The sequence below is a fragment of the Podarcis gaigeae genome (genome assembly GCF_964106915.1).
Source record: "Podarcis gaigeae genome assembly, chromosome: 8".
In the NCBI taxonomy this organism is placed as follows: domain Eukaryota; kingdom Metazoa; phylum Chordata; class Lepidosauria; order Squamata; family Lacertidae; genus Podarcis; species Podarcis gaigeae.
Window position 1 is genome coordinate 87,840,387 of NC_139684.1, and position 18,020 is coordinate 87,858,406.

Genomic DNA, 18,020 nt, shown 5'->3' on the forward strand with positions numbered 1-18,020 from the left:
GACTGTAAAATTTTCACCTTTGAATTCGGCACGACCGGGGGATGTGCTAAAGGGAAGTCCGCACCCCCCTATCTACAAACGATCTAAAGCAAGGATCGGAGAACTAAGGTGGAGAGATTGTTGTTTTGTCAGATAAAAGATCTTTCCATGAATTTGACAGAAGTCTTTGTGCTGGAGAGAAAGGGAGGAATTTTGGAACTTTTTGTGTAACCCCCCCCCCGAACCCGGGAGCGTCCTGTGCGTGTGCCGGAGGAAAAAGAATAAGGAGTTTGACAGCTGTCAAAGGAGCTGTCAAACGGGCGGTTAAAGTTAAGAATTTTGCTACTTAATAACTCTCTGAACTAAAGGTGATATATTTGAATTGAGGTGGTTGGAAACAAAGTAGTAATAAATAATAAAGTAACGGATTGTTGGAAAAGGACTATTAAGCAATTGGAATCCCCCTAGGGGGAACTAGAGACATTACAATGGCTGCAGAGGGAAAATTACTGGCAGAAATAGAAAAAATGTTCTTTCTCGTGGGAATTCTGCAAGAGCAGAGTACGGCTATGAACAAAGAACTTATGACCTTGAACTCTAAAACAAACAACTCTGCTGAGTGCACAAAGGATTCGACTGACAAAAAATCTGCAGCTGAACCAGAAGAGACATTTTTGGAATGGATGGAGAGGAAAAAAGGAGTGGAGATAGTTCAGGTGGAAAATACCAACCAAATAAATACCAACCAAAAGTCTATATTGTCAGAAAATAAGGAAGAAGATCTTTGGATTACAAATCTGCGAAAGATGAGAAAGATGAAGAAGGAAGTCCCTGGAGTACCTGGAACACTGGAATTCAAAAGAATAAAGAAATATGATCGAGATTTCCTTTTTGAGTATGGGAGAGCAGCTGATCTTTTGCAGCAATTGCTTCTAAACATTTTGGATGGAAGAAAATTTGATGTGACTGTGACAGAACTTCTTCGAGACCTGAGGACCAACAAAAAGGACTACCAACAAAATTGGCAGAGAGAGACTGACAGAGAATTGAAGGCCTCGGATGTGAGGAATCCGGGCTAGGAACTGTTTTTGGACATTTGCTTGGGAAGGGATGGAAACCGGGGTAGGGAGGGAGGGGAGAATAGAATTTCAAAATTTTATGACTTTTGTATTTGGCCAATGTGACCTATAATTAATATAATAAAGGGAGAAATTCGTGGAAGGGAAGTTAGGTCGACCTTAGAAAAAGGATTTAATGTTTGTAAGAGAATTGGAAATGGAAAAGTTAAATGTTTATAAGTAAAAAGAGTTAAGTTTTAAAAATAACAATAATATGTTTAAGATGATAGACAAGAACTTGCTGAAATAATTATTGGAATTGGGATGTATGAAGAGGGGGTGGGGGGAAGTCAAGGAAAGAGGGTAAAGAAAGTAAGGGTATGAAATTGTATATGTGTTGTTTTTGTCTTTTTGTGTGTGTGTGTCTTTATAAAATGTAAAAACCCAATAAAAATTTTATATATATAAAAAAAAGAAACCGTGAAGCCAGCCAATTCTCTACATAGCGCCATCCTTATTTCAGACATTGTGATATATCGGTATATCGCGATGTTTAGCTGGTTGTATATCACAATGTTGAAAACCAGATATTGCCCAGCCCTGCTGGACAGAGAGCCTTGTTCTCCCAACAGCGGCCAGCCGGGCGTACGCTGACTTTTGTGACCAGCTAAGAGAAGCCAGGAGTGTGCATGTGTTGATGTAAAGGCCTTTGGGGAAAAGAAGCATTTCCGAAGCTTTGCAGCGTGGGCAGGGAGAGAAGTGTTTGTTCTAAGTGCTCCACAATGGCTTGACGTTGCTCTTTCTTCACTTGAAAGGCAGTCCCATGTGGCAGAGTTGGAACTGGGACGCAGTTGAAAGTCCCTTTTCTACTCCAGCTTGGAGCAGAGCTTCAGAAGATGGTTCTCTCTCCGACCTCGGGGCTGGCTCCTGCCGGATGTTCAGAACTTGTGGACACGCAATGGAGCTGAATAGTGGAAGATTCAGGACACATAAAAGGAAGTCCTCGTTCACCCAGCCCCTAGTTAAACCGTGGAACTCACTCCCACATCTTTCTCCTAGTTAACTGCGTATAGAATTTCAGCCTGCACAGAATGACTGTTAAAATACATAACTTTCCCCCCTAAGGATTATGTTTTTAAAGGAAAAATTATCTCGGTATGAAATGTCAAAAGGTATAATTGAAGCAGATTATCGAAAAGAGAAGCTAGGCAGAGAGCAGTCTGTAGATTCAGATGCTGGCCAAATTTTGCCCAAAGATGAACCTTAGGAAAACAAAGGTAGAAACCAGACGAGTCAATATTTGAGAAAGTTGAACTTTAAAAGAGGATAAGACAGATTCATGGAGGAAGTGGCTCTTGATGGCTTCTAGCCAGGATGGCTGTGTTCTGTCTCCACAGTCGGAGGCAGCAGTGCGTCCAAATCCCAGTTTCTGGAAACCCCAGGAGGGGAGAGGGCTCTTGTTGGTCGAATCCTGCCTACAGGTTTCCCACAGAAAGGGATGTCTTGGAGAGACAGGAAGACGAACCAAAGCTTTTACATCACCAACTCCTCTTTAAAAGGAAAGCAATGGGAGGTTTTCCTCACTCTCTCCAAATGCCAGAACTTAGGTTTGGGACAGGCCACAGAGAGTCCCTCACACAGCACAGAATAGATTCGTGGAATTTTCTGCCACGGAATGTGATGAGGGCTGCTGGCGTAAAGGTAAAGGGACCCCTGACCATTCGGTCCAGTCGCGGACGACTCTGGGGTTGCGGTGCTCATCTCGCTTTATTGGCCGAGGGAGCCGGCGTACAGCTTCCGGGTCATGTGGCCAGCATGGCTAAGCCGCTTCTGGCGAACCAGAGCAGTGCACGGAAATGCCGTTTACCTTCCCGCCGGAGTGGTACCTATTTATCTACTTGCACTTCACGTGCTTTCGAACTGCTAGGTTGGCAGGAGAAGGGACCGAACAACGGGAGCTCACCCCGTCGCGGGGATTTGAACCGCCAACCTTCTGATCGGCAAGCCCTAGGCTCTGTGGTTTAACCCACAGCACCACCCGCGTCCCTGGCTTAGGTGACTTTAAAAGGCAGCTTCATAAATCCGTGAGGGAGCAGGAGGGAGAGGCCTGTCACTGGCTATTTGCCATCTTAGCTAAATGGGACCCACTCTTATGTCCAGGAGGCGCCTGACTCAGGATTTTTGCCGCTTGGGGAAACAAGGATGGGCGAAAGGTTGTCACCTTGATGCCCTGATTGTGGGCTTCCCGGATTGTGGGGATCCGGTTCACCTCTAGAAGCTGTGGGCAAGGTGGACCCACCGAGGTCTGAACCAACCACTCTTTTAACGGGTGCTGTGTTCTTACTCCACTTCCAGGATGAACGAGGAGCAGATTGCGGCCGTCTGTCTGTCTGTCCTCAAGGCGCTCTCCGTCCTCCATGCCCAGGGTGTCATCCACCGAGATATCAAGAGTGACTCCATTCTGCTCACACATGACGGCCGGGTGAGTTGCATGTGGTCCCAGGTGCTGATTTTATGTTTGAGGAAAAAGGAGGAGGAGGTGCGAACTAAACATCAGGCAGAACTTTCTGACAAAATAAAGAAATTCCATCCAGTAGCACCTTAGAGACGAACTAAGTTTGTTATTGATATGAGCTTTCGTGTGCATGCACACTTCTTCAGGTACACTGAAACAGAAGTCACCAGACCCTTATATATAGTGAGAGGGTGGGGAGGGGTATTACTCAGAAGGGTGGTGGGAATGGGGGAATGGCTGATAGTCGTTAACAGGTTTACCACACCTATCACTAACTTAGTTGGTCTCCAAGGTGCTACTGGAAGGAATTTTTTTATTTTGTTTCGACTACGGCAGACCAGCACAGCTACCTACCTCTAACTAGAACTTTCTGACAGTAAGAGCTGCTCCACAGTGGAACGCTCTCACAGTGGAACACCTCTGAAGGTGGTGGACTCTCCAACCTTTCCCAGCAGGTCCCGGGGCAAATTGAAGCAATTTAAAATTCAGAATTCAAAACAGTTAAAACAAGTCACAGGAATTGGGTGGGTCATGAAAATACACATCTCCAGGGTAAAGAGGAGCACCTTCAACATTCGCTGAAAGCTGTGTGCCGAAGGTGCCAGTTGCGGTTCTGAGTTCCACAGCCCAAATATTTGCAGGCAGTTTGCTCCTATCACACCAGTTTACATCAGTTGCATTGGTTATCCCTTTGTTTCTGAGCTTAAACCCCTCATGAAGTGGCCTGGGCTCTGAGGTTGGCCTCTTTGGCGCTGTCACTAAGGACATTCGGATTGTTGGGGACCAGGAATCAGGACTCTTCAGTGGTGGCCCCACACCGGTGGAATTCCCTCCCCTGAGAAACACTGCCTGACCTTATTTTGTCACCAAAGACTTGTTATTTCTCCATGTTTGGATTGATTTTATTGCTGACCTCCTACATACGATTTCATCTGATGCTTTTTTTTTTATTGCAAGCCGACTTGTAAGAGGTGGGAGTAGAAACAAATGAGTAAAACAGGGGTAGGCAACCTAAAGCCCGGGGGCCGGATGTGGCCCAATCGCCTTCTCAATCCGGCACACGGACGGTCCAGGAATCAGCGTGTTTATACATGAGTAGAATGTATGCTTTTATTTAAAATGCATCTTTGGGTTATTTGTGGGGCATAGGAATTCGTTCATTATTTTTTTCAAAATATACTCCGGGCCCCCACAAGGTCTGAGGGATGGTGGACCGGCCCACGGCTGAAAAAGGTTGCTGACCCCTGGAGTAAAATAATGTCACTGCCCCTGTTCACCTCTTGCTGAAATTGCCTGGTCCTGCAGTGCCACCTGGAGGCGACTCTTCAGTGGTGTCAGGCAGCCGCAAGACCTCTGAGGAGAACTTAAAAACATAGAATCATAGAGTTGGAGGGGACCCCAAGGGTCATCTAGCCCAACCTCAATGCACTGCAGGAATCTCAACTAAATCATATGCAACCTCCAATGAAAGAGAGTCCACCACTTTCTGAGGGAGTCCGTTCCACTGTCGGCCAGCTCTCACTGTCAAAAAGTTCTTCCTAATGTTTAGTTGAAACCCTAATAATAATAATAATAATAATAATAATTTATTTATACCCCGCCCATCTGGCTGAGTTTCCCCAGCCACTCTGGGCAGCTCCCAATCAAGTGTTAAAAACAATACAGCATTAAATATTAAAAACTTCCCTAAACAGGGCTGCCGTCAGATGTCTTTTAAAAAGAAGATAGCTGCTTATTTCCTTGACATCTGACGGGAGGGCGTTCCACAAGGCGGGCGCCACCACCGAGAAGGCCCTCTGTCTGGTTCCCTGTAACCTCACTTCTCGCCATATTCAGACTTGTGAGAAGGCAGATTTTTTATAGCACCCTCTGGAATCTCAATTGCTTCCTCTGTCTTCTCTCCACTGGAAGTCCCAATAATGGTTTGAAATTTCTGCCGATATTTTTTTAGAACCTATTGGGGTTCTAAGAGGCAAGGGGTCAGCATGGGGGAGCTGAAAATGTAAATGACTATCAGACTTTGAAAAGCTGGTATCCTAGGATCAACCAAGCTCATCCATTTCGTTGACTTAATGAAACAAAATAGATTTAATTGGGTTTTGAATAAATGCTCAATTGCTGTTTCGATTTTTACTGTGTTACTATCTTCCTTAGTGGGTCGTGCAAACTGCTCTTCTGAATAATGCTTTTTATAGGGTAAGGGAGGGGGAACCTGGGTTGAGTTTATGGCTGGGGAAACCCAGCCAGATGGGCAGGGTATAAACAATAAATAATCATTATTATAACCAAGGTGGGGGCTGTGGACCCAAAAAGTTTGGGAACCACTGGCCTGCGGGTGGGGCATGTTAGGCCCTTGAACTGAGGTTTAGACTAAGTATGGAATTGAGCCTCACGTTAATGGGGTGGGGGGAATCGCTCAATGGCAGAATGCAAACTTTGCACGCGGAATAAAACTCCTGCCTGTCGCTTGTCAAAATAGAGAGAACTGGGCTAGACTGACCAGAGGAGTGATGCATCGCGATAAGGCAAAGCCCTATATTTGTGGGAGTTTGTCCGCCTCTCGTCACTTCTTTTAAAAAAAGAAGACCTCGTGAGCAAACTCACCCTGAGCCTGCTCCAGCCACTGACCTGCTTCCTTCGCTTGTCTCTCCCTTCCAGGTCAAACTCTCCGACTTCGGGTTCTGTGCGCAGGTGAACAAGGAGGTTCCGCGGCGCAAGTCCCTGGTTGGGACCCCTTACTGGATGGCTCCAGAGCTCATCTCCCGGTTGCCCTATGGGCCGGAGGTAAGAGGGCTTCAACTTCCTAAACCTCCAGCTTTGCCTAAACAGAAATGTTATCAGCAGATGCCGAAAGAATGCAGTGAAGGCGCTTGCCTGATATCCAGTGGCAGGGAGTTCCAGAGGGTATGTGCTGCCACGTTCCACTGATCAAAGCAGTCAAGTGGCCATTTACGTGGTTTTGATGAAGTTCTCATTTTCTCTAATCAGCAGATTTATTTATTTATTTTACCTCCCTCGTCCATCCTGAGCTTTCAGGAAGCTGTAAAATCCAAATAGAACGAAAAGCCTGCTGCCGGGTAGACTTGCTAGTCCAGTAGGGCCGCCCATTTTGCAAACCAGTTATAAAACTGTCCAGGCTGGGGAGGGAGGGAGGCGGAGGCACCTTTAGGTCTTGTTCCCCTTTCTCAATTCCCCTCTCCCCCCCCCCCCAGGTGGACATCTGGTCCCTCGGCGTGATGGTGATAGAGATGGTGGACGGGGAGCCGCCTTATTTCAACGAGCCCCCTTTGAAGGCCATGAAGATGATCCGGGACAACCTGCCCCCCAAACTCAAAAACGTGCACAAGGTAAGAGACTCCTTTTCCTGCTCTCTTCCTTTTCCTCACTTGACTTCCCCACCTTAGAAGGATCAGATTCAGGACCGAAATTTGATTTCGGGCCTCTAAGGATGAGGATCACTGGGTCTGGGTCAGGTCATACGACGAGAGGCAGTCCTGAGCCATTTGGGTTAGAGAGCCAGTGTGGTGGTGGTGGTGATGATGATGATGATTATGATGATGATGATAATAATAATAATAATAATAATAATAATAATAATAATAATAGGTGGGTTTTTTTGTACCCCGCCCTCCCCGGCCAGAGCTGGGCTTAGGGCAGCTAACATCATAAAACTAGCACAGTTTACACTGAACATAAAAACATAAAACCAGGCAATCAGTTAATTAAAATACACCTTAAAATTAGTTAAGAGCAAATTAAAATCTGGATAGATGGCCGTCTATGGGTAAAATTGAGAGTGGTTAATATTCTGCAGGGCCAACTGTTACCACTGGTCTTATAAAGGACCTGTGAGTGGGCTAGAAGGTGTATACAGAAGGCTTTCTTATACAGAAAGAAAAGAATCAGACTGAACCCCGACCAAAGAACCGGTGGAACAGCTCCGTCTTGCAGGCCCTGCGGAAAGATGTCAAATCCCGCAGGGCCCTAGTCTCTTGTGAGAGAGGCCAGGCCAGGGCCATGGCCGAAAAGGCCCTGGCTCTAGTCAAGGCCAGTCTAATCTCTCTGGGGCCTGGGATCTTCAGGGTGTTATTATTTGCAGACCTTAAGGTCCTCCGTGGGACATACCAGGAGAGGCGGTCCCGTAGGTACGCGGGTCCTAGGCCGTATAGGGCTTTAAAAGTTAAAACCAGCACCTTAAACCTGATCTTGTACTCCACCGGGAGCCAGTGCAGTTGGTATGGCACCGGATGAATGTGCTCCCGAGGTGAGAACCCCGTGAGGAGTCTCACTGCAGCATTCTGCGCCTGCTGGAGTTTCTGGGTCAGTCTCAAGGGCAGCCCCACGTAGAGTTACAATAATCAAGCCTGGAGGTGACCGTTGCATGGATCACAGTGGCGAGGTCAGGGCAAGAGAGATAAGGAACCAACTGCTTAGCTCGGCAGAGATGAAAAAATGCCGCCTTTGTTGTAGCTGTAACATGCGCCTCCATAGAAAGGGAGGCGTCAAAGATTACACCCAAACCCTTGACGAAGGCGCTGGCACTAATTGCGCCCCCGCAAGGGATGGGAGTGGTTAGAGAGCTGGGCTAGGACCTGGGAGAGACCAGGGTTCAAATCCCCACTCAGCGAGGATGAAGCTCACTGGGTGACCTTCGGCCAGTCACTGCCTCGTTCAGCCTAGCCTACCTCACAGGGTTGTTGTGGGGATTAAATAAGGACCTGAAGGAGCGTCTCCACCTCCATTGTTCTGCCCAGACACTGAGGTCCAGCTCCAAGGGCCTTCTGGCAGTTCCCTCGCTGCAAGAAGCCAAGTTACAGGGAACCAGGCAGAGGGCCTTCTCGGTGGTGGCACCTGCCCTGTGGAACGCCCTCCCACCAGATGTCAAACAGAAAAATAACTACCAAACTTTTAGAAGACATCTGAAGGCAGCCCTGATCAGGGAAGCTTTTAACCTTTAATAGGTTATTGTATTTTAGTGTTCTGTTGGAAGCCGCCCAGAGTGGCTGGGGAAACCCAGCCAGATGGGTGGGGTATAAATAATAAATTTATTATTATTATTATTATTATTATTATTATTATTATTATTAGGCTTGTATAGAGGCATCCCCCCCAGCTTAACTTTATACGTGCATAGAAAATGAGCCATATTCTTAGAGGAAAAGCATGCCTCCATTGAAGCATATATTACAATTCCAACTGCAGGTGCCCCCCCTTCCTGTTTCTACCCTTCTGCCCCAAATGTGGCTCATGCCCCTCCTTTCCCCGCAGGTCTCTCCCTCCCTGAAGGGCTTCCTTGACCGCCTGCTGGTCAGGGACCCGGCCCAGCGAGCCACCGCCAACGAACTCTTGAAGCACCCCTTCCTGGGGAAAGCCGGCCCCCCTTCCTGCATCGTGCCCCTGATGAGGCAGAACCGGATGAGATGAAAGAGGCGACAGAAACTGGACCATCTTACCAAAGAGCGAGAGAGAGAGAAGACACCTCCGCCGTCCCTGGCCAACTCCCCACCCCACCCCAACGGCAGCTGGAACGTCTCCAGGGACAACGGGCACCCCGTGGCATCTCCCTGCTGAAAGAGAGGGCTTCTCTTTCTTCCTCCGGGCAGCGTGGCCAGGGAGACGGGTCACCTCTGCGTTCCACCCTCAGGCCGACCCTCCCTTGACGGACTCCTCTGCGTCCGCGCTGATGCCGGAGACACAAGTCCCACGAACAAGTCCCACCTCCGGCGAGGAGAATGCCCTCTCTGCGCCTCACTTCCGTACTACTGAGCTCGGAGCAGGGTTTAGTGCCCTGGAGGGAGGGGGGGTTGTTGTTGTTTTTTTAAACAAAAGACTGTAACATTTCCGATTGCTGTTTAGCCGTTCATATCACACAGGTCTGGGGCAGCGGCGATTTGGGTGGGTAGGGGAGAGCTGGAAACACAACCCCTCTCCAGTCCGTGGTTTCCGAGTCCCCTCTCTCGTTCTTCTTGGTAGCATGCCTTTCCTCCCAGATAGCGAGAGGACAGAGGTGGTGGGGTCCATAGGCAAGGAGTGTCCCAGAGAGGGGGTGGGGGCGCAGGGAAGCCCCCCTCCCCACAGTCCGGTCCGATTTCTGGGGACTTCAGCTGAGCCAGGGTTGCCTCTCCCCCTCCCTGAAGAATCCTCTCCCTGCCCCCCAAGAGCCAAACCTGCCTCGGATTTTTAAACCGGGGAGCAACACGGCTTCTCTTGGTATTGGAGAGGAAGGGAAGGAAGCGAGGTGGGTTTTCTCAGGGGCTCCCATCTCAGGCAAACGAGACTCTCAGCTCTGCAACGCAGACTTTTTTTTTTTTAGAAAAGAAAAACCTCCTTCCGTAATTTCCTCCGTGCTCTTAACTGCCAGTTGAAGAGTTTCAGGCCCTCTTCCCAAATCGAGACGGCCGCTTCCACCTACCCAGCCCAGTCCTCTCGTTTTTAGAACGGTCCTGCTTCACAGGGGTTGTGCCCTTCCTGAACTCCTTCCCCAACCCACGTCTCCGCTGCTCAGGCAGGAACTGCAGTCGTCACTGGGGATCCTGAACCGGCAAGGCTGCTTTTAATCGCAAGCCTCTCTCTTCGTCCCTGGTCTCTGCGCCTCTTGTCGCCGCTTGTCCAGGATGGAGCTGCCCTGGCCCCTCTCCCCCCCCCCCGCCTTGTCTTCTCTTTCCCCTTTGCTCTTTCTCCCCGCCTGAGGTTGCCGCGCTGAGCTTGCTTCCTGCCTTCGATAGTGGCAGCCGTTGCCCCTCCGCTTGCTCTTGAGCTTTGTACTCCCCACCCCAGGCAGAACGGCGACTAGCAAGTTCCTTCGGCCTGGAGGGCAGGCTGGATTTTTGGAAGCCCCCCTTGTGGGCTTTGTTCTGCTCTTGGCCTAGGGTGTGCCAAGAACAGGCCTTGTTCTGGCTTTATTTTTTTGTCCTGTCTCGCAGCAGGGAGGCTTCTCCTTTGTGGCTGGCGACGCTCAGCTTGGAGGGTGACTTCGTCTGCCGCTCGCCATGTCAGAAGTGTGACGTGGGGCTCCTGGGGTCAGGCAGCTGCGCGCCTCTTGGTGTTGCTCACCAGACCCGCAAACCTTGAGCATAGCCTAGGAAGCAATGTTTGGAAGAATAGGGAGGAGGAATAGCAAATGAGCTTCCTTGGCGTTTCTCTGTGAGACTGAACCCCTCCGTGGTTGTGATGCTCTGTCGCTTTGCTCCCCTCCGGCTGAACAAGCAGTGGGATACCAGCAACAGGGCCTCTCCTGTCATTGTCCCCCATCCCAGCTTATTGCTAGGCTGGGGGGGGGGCAAGGAGATAGGGAGATCACTGCTCCTACGTTCCTAGTCCTTCAAATAGAGGCCAGTACGAGCTTGCAAAGTGGCACTTCCCTAAGCTCTTGCATTGTTGGCTTTTTTTGGGGGGGGGGGAGTCTGCCTTGCCAGTTGTTGGGAAGCAGCAGCAAAGGCCATAGGCCGCCCCCTTGGCTCCCGACATGTCCCTGTGTGCTGTCTTGTGGCATGGGCAAGGCAGGAATGTCAGGGGAAGGACAGCAGCTTGAGAGATGAAGGCCACCGGGTTTGCTAGCCCTAGGTTGGATCGGGAGCTCAGGTCCGAAGAAGGCTTGCTTGGGGGCCCAGGAGACACCGGGAGTCCCCTGGTGTGAGGGGAGGGGAGCAGGTAGAGGCCCCTCCCCTTTGTAAACTAGGCGCAGCTGCCTTGAGCAACAGAGCTGGCCTCCAGAGGTCTCCACCCCCCTCCTTGCATGCTTGTACATACAGGATGGGCTTTTCTGCATGCAGGGTTACAGGGGAAGGGTTTTGCGGGGTTTTCTTCTTCAAGAGTTTGGGGGACTTTCTTGCTTCCTGGTTTTAGGTTCTTACGGGTATAGGTTATGCATCACATTTGCCCTGGAAATGTTTTTCGGGGGCGGGGAGGAAGCATCCCGCTTTCTGATGCCCCTCCTAGGGCTCAAAGGGCAAATATTTCTCACGTGCCCCTCCACGAAACCAGGATCCGCCTGTTGCTGCTTTCGCCGCTCTCCTGGCAAATTTGCTGTCAGTTGCAACCACTCGTAAGGGGGAAAACCCAGGTGTTTGGTTTTTAAAATCCTGTGGGTTCCACTCCTCATCTCCACTGGCATTAGCCAGGTGCAAACTGGCATATTTTTAGGAGGGATTTGCAGGTGAGAAAGAGCCAGCCTTGGTCCACGCAGGGTCCTGGACTGAGCCCCTTCCCGCTGATGCTATTGGCCTGCAATGCAGCTATTCCGCAGGACATCCCCTTGCCCTGTTTGCTTCCTGCTTCTGGTGCTTTTCTTCTCAAAACTGGACAGTGTTTCATCTCTTCCAATCTCTAGAGCAACCCTTACTTGCTATCGAGCTCACCTGGACCTCCCTTCCTAGCGCACCTGGCTTTTGCCTGCAGGCAAAGGCTTCACCCAGCGCTGCATTTGTGGATCTGCTCTGTTCTGCAACAAAGCCCCAGGGGCTTTCCTCAAAGGCTTTCTCGGCTTTGAACCCAGAACAGGCTAGTCTTCGAGAGCCTAGCAATCACTCGAGCTGCTTCCTGCAGCCAGGACCCAACTCCCCAGCCCTCGTGACTTGGCATCACCGCTCCAACCCCTTTCTGAGAAGCTGGGTTCTCCCACCTCCCGGAACAATTCTTTTTGTAACTCTATATACTGCAGTTTTAAATCTGAGCCACCCCACGGACTGTTCATCTCCTGGTAGCTTGCTGACAAATGGAAGGAGGTGGCAGCCCTAGAATCTCTGGCTCCTGAGTGCTCATTTCCCCTCTTCTCACAGCCGTCTGCTGCCTCCGCTCTAGGAATTGCTTTCCCCCATGCACACAGGGGGAATAGAAACTATTTTTTTATGGCACTAACACAGATGCACAAACACTACACTTTCCCTGCAGGGGAAAAGACTTCAAATCTCAACTTTTCAAGGTGGAGGGTGATAAACTCTCAGCCTTCCCAGATCCCACATAACACTATATCTTTCCCCCAGTTTCCTGAGATGCAGGACTGGAATTTTAACCACAGGCCCTGGCAGAGAAGCCTCGCCCTGTCCCACAGAACTGGCCCCAGAGCCACTCCCTCGTTCCTTTCCCCCCCATATCCTGCCTCCTTGTAGCTTGAAGATTTTTATATGACTGGAGGTTTAGGAATGGGGGTCTTGCTCCCCTCCCTGTGAGAATGACTACTGATTCATTTCTGTGGGTTTTTGTTACTTTTTTAAAAAGAGAAGTTATTTATATTGCATTTTTTAAAAAACACACAACAGTATTTTGCGTTGGGATGATTCCCCCCCCCCAATCCCCTTTGGATCTGTTGTTTCAGACAGACTGCTGTGACAAATTCTAGTAAGACGTTCTCGCCATGAGTTGTATTGTATAAAGAACCTGGATTCTTCATGTGATGAGATTTGGCTGTGGGTTTCTTTGGTTTGGTTGTTGTTTTCCCCCCTCCCTCCCCCCTTTTCAAATGTGGTGTTTGAATTTTGGGTGAAAAGTTTTAAATAGTCAAAATTCTAGTTTTACAATTACAGAGGTGTGCTCCTTCCTTTGTTTTTAACTCTCTCGGGTCTTTCTTGGGAGGTTCTGTCTTCTGGGTTGGCGGGGGTGCGCATTAAGAGCGAAGCCGTCCGACGATCTGGATCACGAGGTACACCTCTTGTAGAATCAGAAGGGAGCCCCTTCTCAAGGGTCATCTAATTCAGCCCCCTGCATTGCAAGGATCCCAGCTAAGCAACTAGGTACTGAGAACGTTCTCTCGTCCTCCTGATCGAAATGCTCAGGGGGGAGACCCTTATGAAGAAGAATGAAGGAAGCATTACAAAAAGGAAATGTTGCAATCGGTGACTTCAGCTACACGCTGGCCGGCTATATATCTTCCAGCCATGATAAAGTGTTGAAATCTCTAGATACCCTAAATGACTGTACCCAAGTACAAGGAGCTGACCAGAGGGACAGTGGCCCTGGAGTCGTGCGGCACCCATCTGCTGCGAGATGTTACTGAACTGCTTGGCAACAATGGCCATAGTTTTATTAAATGGCCAGTTGTCAAGAAGATCTAGTACAGGCAACCAGAATGATTGAGTGGGTGGAGAAACTCCCCCTATGAGCACCTGGGTTATTTTTAGTTTAGGGGAAAGGTAAGAGCTGATCTGATTGGAGTGTACAGTGGTACCTCTGGTTGCGAACGGGATCCGTTCCGGAGGCCCGTTCGCAACATGAAAAGCGTGCAACCCGCAGCGGCGCATCTGCGCACGCGTGGGTTGCGATTCGCCGCTTCTGCGCATGACGTCATTTTGCGCGTCTGCGCATGCACGAGCGGCAAAACCTGGATGTAACCCTTTCCGGTACTTCCGGGTTGCCATGGGACGTGTCCTGAAAGAACATAACATGAAGCGGACGTAACATGAGGTGTGACTGTCTAAAATGATGCATGGCATGAAGAAAGTAGGTAGAGAAGAAGAGAAAAGTTTGGATTTGATATCCCGCTTTTATCCCTACCCTAAGGAGTCTCAAAGCGGCTAACATTCTCCTTTCCCTTCCTCCCTCACAACAAACACTCTGTGAGGTGAGTGGGGCTGAGAGACTTCAGAGAAGTGTGACTGGCCCAAGGTCACCCAGCAGCTGCATGTGGAGGAGCAGGGAAGCGAACCCGGTTCACCAGATTACGAGTCCACCACTCTTAACCACTACACCACACTGGCTTCCTTTCTCTCCTCCTAACAATGGAACTTGTGGGCCTCCAATGAAGCTGAATATTGGATGCAGGGCAGATAAAGTCCTCTTCCACACAGCGCAGTTAACCTGCGGAACTCCCTCCCACTGGAGGCAGTGGTGAACACCAACTTGGAAGGCTTGAAAGAGGATTAAATGAATTCATGGAGGATATTGCTCTCAGTGGCTGCTTCTAGCCTTGATGGCTGTGTTCTGCCTCCACTGGGGGAAACAGGATGTCTCTGAATACCGTTTTCTGGAAGCCCCGGGAGGAGAGAGGGATCTTGTTCTCCGGTCCTGCTTGTGGGCTCCCCTTTTGGGAATCTGGCTAGCCACTCTGAGAACAGGATGCCGGCTTGATCCGGCAGGCTCTTACATCCTTGTAAAAGACACCATATTTTGAACCCTCTCGTTGCTTTCGATGTGAAAAGCTGTTTAGACGGTTTAGCATCCCAATGCATTTCCTTGGCCTCTGCGCCCGAATCGATGCAACCATGAGACGCTCCTATTTGTGCAGCCACAAAATGTTCCTGGTATTGGTGGGCGTTTGCCACCGGCGATGGATTCAGGGCAACCATTTTGTCCTCCGTATGAGATCACTCTTGCGGGCACCAGGTGCTGTAAATACAGACCAGTAACTTCCCCGCTGGGAGCGGTTGCTTTCAGTATGGCTAAGAAGAGATCTCTCCTCCCCGGGGTATAAATTAATGAGTTGGATGAGCTAGCAGTGCACTCGCCTTCAGAGCACACACACACACACTTCCCAGTTGGGTTTTGAAACAAAGAAAACAAGTTGCACCAAACGACTATAAAGCCCTTTTTCTGGCAACGCTTGGAATTTCCCCTCCTTCCCTCGAGCTGCTTTTAATAGCCTGCAGCCGTTGCATCAAGAAACCCCAAAGCGCAGCGAAAAGATTCTAAATTAGTTTAAAGCGTCTGGGCAGGTGAGGGGGAGAGATGCACTATTAATACTAAGAATACACAGTAGTGAATTTTATTTTATTTTTAAAGAGAGAGTCCATTGCTTGGAAGGGCACCTGCAATGATTCTGGCAAAGTTCTTGTCTATACTGACAATGCATGCTGTTGCTGGGTCCATTCAGAAAGGCAGGCTATATACTGAGAGCTGCTCTGGAAATAATAATAATAATAATAATAATAATAATAATAATAATAATAATTTATTATTTATACCCCGCCCATCTGGCTGAGTTTCCCCAGCCACTCTGGGCAGCTCCTAATCAAGTGTTAAAAACGGTACAGCGTTAAATATTAAAAACTTCCCTGAGCAGGGCTGCCTTCAGATGTCTTCTGAATGTCAGGTAGTTGTTTATCTCTTTGATATCTGATGGGAGGGCGTTCCACAGGGCGGGCGCCACCACCGAGAAGGCCCTCTGCCTGGTTCGCTGTAACTTGGCTTCTCACACTGAGGGAACCGCCAGAAGGCCCTCGGCGCTGGATCTCAGTGTCCAGGCTGAACGATGGGGGTGGAGACCGAGGCCGTTTAGGACTTTAAAGGTCAGCACCAACACTTTGAATCGTGCTCGGAAACGTACTGGGAGCCAATGCAGATCTCTCAGAACCGGTGTTATGTGGTCCCAGTGGCCACTCCCAGTCCCCAGTCTAGCTGCCGCATTCTGGATGAATTGCAGTTTCCAGGTCACCTTCAAAGGTAGCCGTAGAGCACTTGCAGTAGTCCAATCGGGAGATAACTAGAGGATGCATCGTTTGGGGAGAAAAGCAGATATTTTAGGTTAAATGAACAAAACTTACTAGCAAACCAGTCAACTGCTTTAGTGCCGGCTACGAGACTTAAAGCAGTTTGAGTAACTCACCGTGCGCTGATCTATAAAAAGTGTAAATATCCACAGGTTTCAGAACATCACTCTCAACCTCCAGTCACTGCCATTTTTATCACATTTATATCCTACCTTCCTCCAAGAAACAGTTCTTCCGTTCTCCATTTTATCCTGACAGCAGCCCTGTGAAGTAGGTCAGGCTGAGAGACAGTGACTGGTCACCAAACGAGCTTCATGGCTGAGCACTCTACGTGGGGCTACCTTTGAAGGTGACCCAGAAACTACAACTAATCCAGAATGTGGCAGCTAGCCTGGTGACTGGGAGCAGCCGCCGAGACCACATATCACCTGTCTTGAATGAGCTACATTGGCTCCCAGTACATTTCTGAGCACAATTCAAAGTGTTGGTGCTGACCTTGAAAGCCCTAAACAGCCTCAGTCCTGTATACCTGAAGGAGCGTCTCCACCCCCATCGTTCAGCCCGGACACTGAGATCCAGCGCCGAGGGCCTTCTGGTGGTTCCCTCATTGTGAGAAGTGAGGTTACAGGGAACCAGGCAGAGGGCCTTCTCGGTGGTGGCACCTGCCCTGTGGAACACCCTCCCTTCATATGTGAAGGAAAGAAGCAGCTATCTTCTTTTTAAAAGACATCTGAAGGCAGCCCTGTTTAGGGAAGCTTTTAATATTTAATACTGTATTGTTTTTAACATTCGATTGAGAGCCGCCCAGAGTGGCTGGGGAAACTCAGCCAGATGGGCGGGGTATAAATAATAAAGTATTATTATTAAACCCTGGTCTCCCAGGTCCTAGTTGTCCAATCCTCTTAACAACCAAACTGCACCCCACAGTTCACTGCCTCCTTTGGGTGCCCAGCAAGATAATGGTTTAGGACGTGCTGCTGCGAGGGCTTGTGGGGAGAGACTCCTAAGAGTTTGCTCATGCTGTAAAAAAAATTCCCTCTGTGGCTTTTGCACACATCCATCGACACCGACCTACTTTCAGACACATAAACATCATAGGCTGCTAAGGCGGTTGCAGGAGTCTACGGAAATTTGAACCCACTGCCTTCTAAGGAACTGGCTGTCTGGTGGGTGGGTGGGTTGCCCCCATACCTCAGGACTAAAAAAACCTTTGAGCTCAGAAACGTGGGGAGGTTTTATTCTGGTTTTGCTGCCATTTAAAAGGGGAGCGTTTCTCCCTCCTCTGCACCCAGCCACCTCCAAGTGCTCCAGTCCTGCTGCAATGGCTGTGATGCTCTGTTTGCCACCTACCCAACAGGTAAGTTAAGGAATTCCAGGTGTTAAGTTGTGGGTGAACATATCAGACGACACGGCGATTCTTCAAACGGCTCTTGTTTATTCACAGGCCAGAACAGAACTGAACTGAAGGGTTCAGCCAGCCTGCTTATATAGAGCTCTGCTACAACGCAACTGTAACCACTTTCTGTAACTATTCAATCACTTAACGTCACTTTCAATCACCTATTTGCATATGTGGACCTGAGTGAAAACTATCTACAGTATCCCCCTGCTGGACCAGGGTGAGAACTTCAGTACATAACACCTGGTATCAAGGTCCCACCCAAATCTACCAAAGCAACACCTAGGAGCAGCTGTAAAGCTGCTTTCGCCAGAATCCCAACCAGTGTTAAGAAATCAGCCAGGCTCCGTGTGCGTTTTGCGACTGGCATAGGTCCAATTGCGACCACGTGGAAATACCTGGGTGCAAGGTTGGCGTCTGACCTCTCCATTCCACTGACCCCTCCAACTTCCTTAAGCAGCTCAGCAGAAGAGCATATTTTTTGCTTGTATATCCCACCCTTTTCTCCAATAAGTACATGGTTCACCCCATCCTTCAATTAATCCCTACAACGACCCTGCTAGGTAGGTTAAGAGGGCTCCAAAGAGTCAGATGAGCTTCACGACTGAGTGGGGTTTTTGATCTTCAAGGTCCTAGTCCAACACGAACCA

General features: G+C 49.3%; 1 protein-coding gene across 6 annotated transcripts in view; it reads left to right on the forward strand.

Annotated features, from left to right (window-relative positions):
* The window catches only part of PAK4 (p21 (RAC1) activated kinase 4), an 85,296-nt gene extending 72,224 nt beyond the window's left edge, over nucleotides 1–13,072 (forward strand). For all 6 annotated transcript variants that reach the window (XM_083753796.1, XM_083753792.1, XM_083753797.1 and 3 more), the window contains 4 exons: nucleotides 3,393–3,519; nucleotides 6,211–6,336; nucleotides 6,765–6,899; nucleotides 8,821–13,072. In XM_083753796.1, the coding sequence (XP_083609922.1) occupies nucleotides 3,393–3,519; nucleotides 6,211–6,336; nucleotides 6,765–6,899; nucleotides 8,821–8,976 (544 nt within the window). In that variant the 3' untranslated portion in view covers nucleotides 8,977–13,072. The remainder of the gene's footprint in view (nucleotides 1–3,392; nucleotides 3,520–6,210; nucleotides 6,337–6,764; nucleotides 6,900–8,820) is intronic.
* Nucleotides 13,073–18,020: the final 4,948 nt, after the last annotated feature.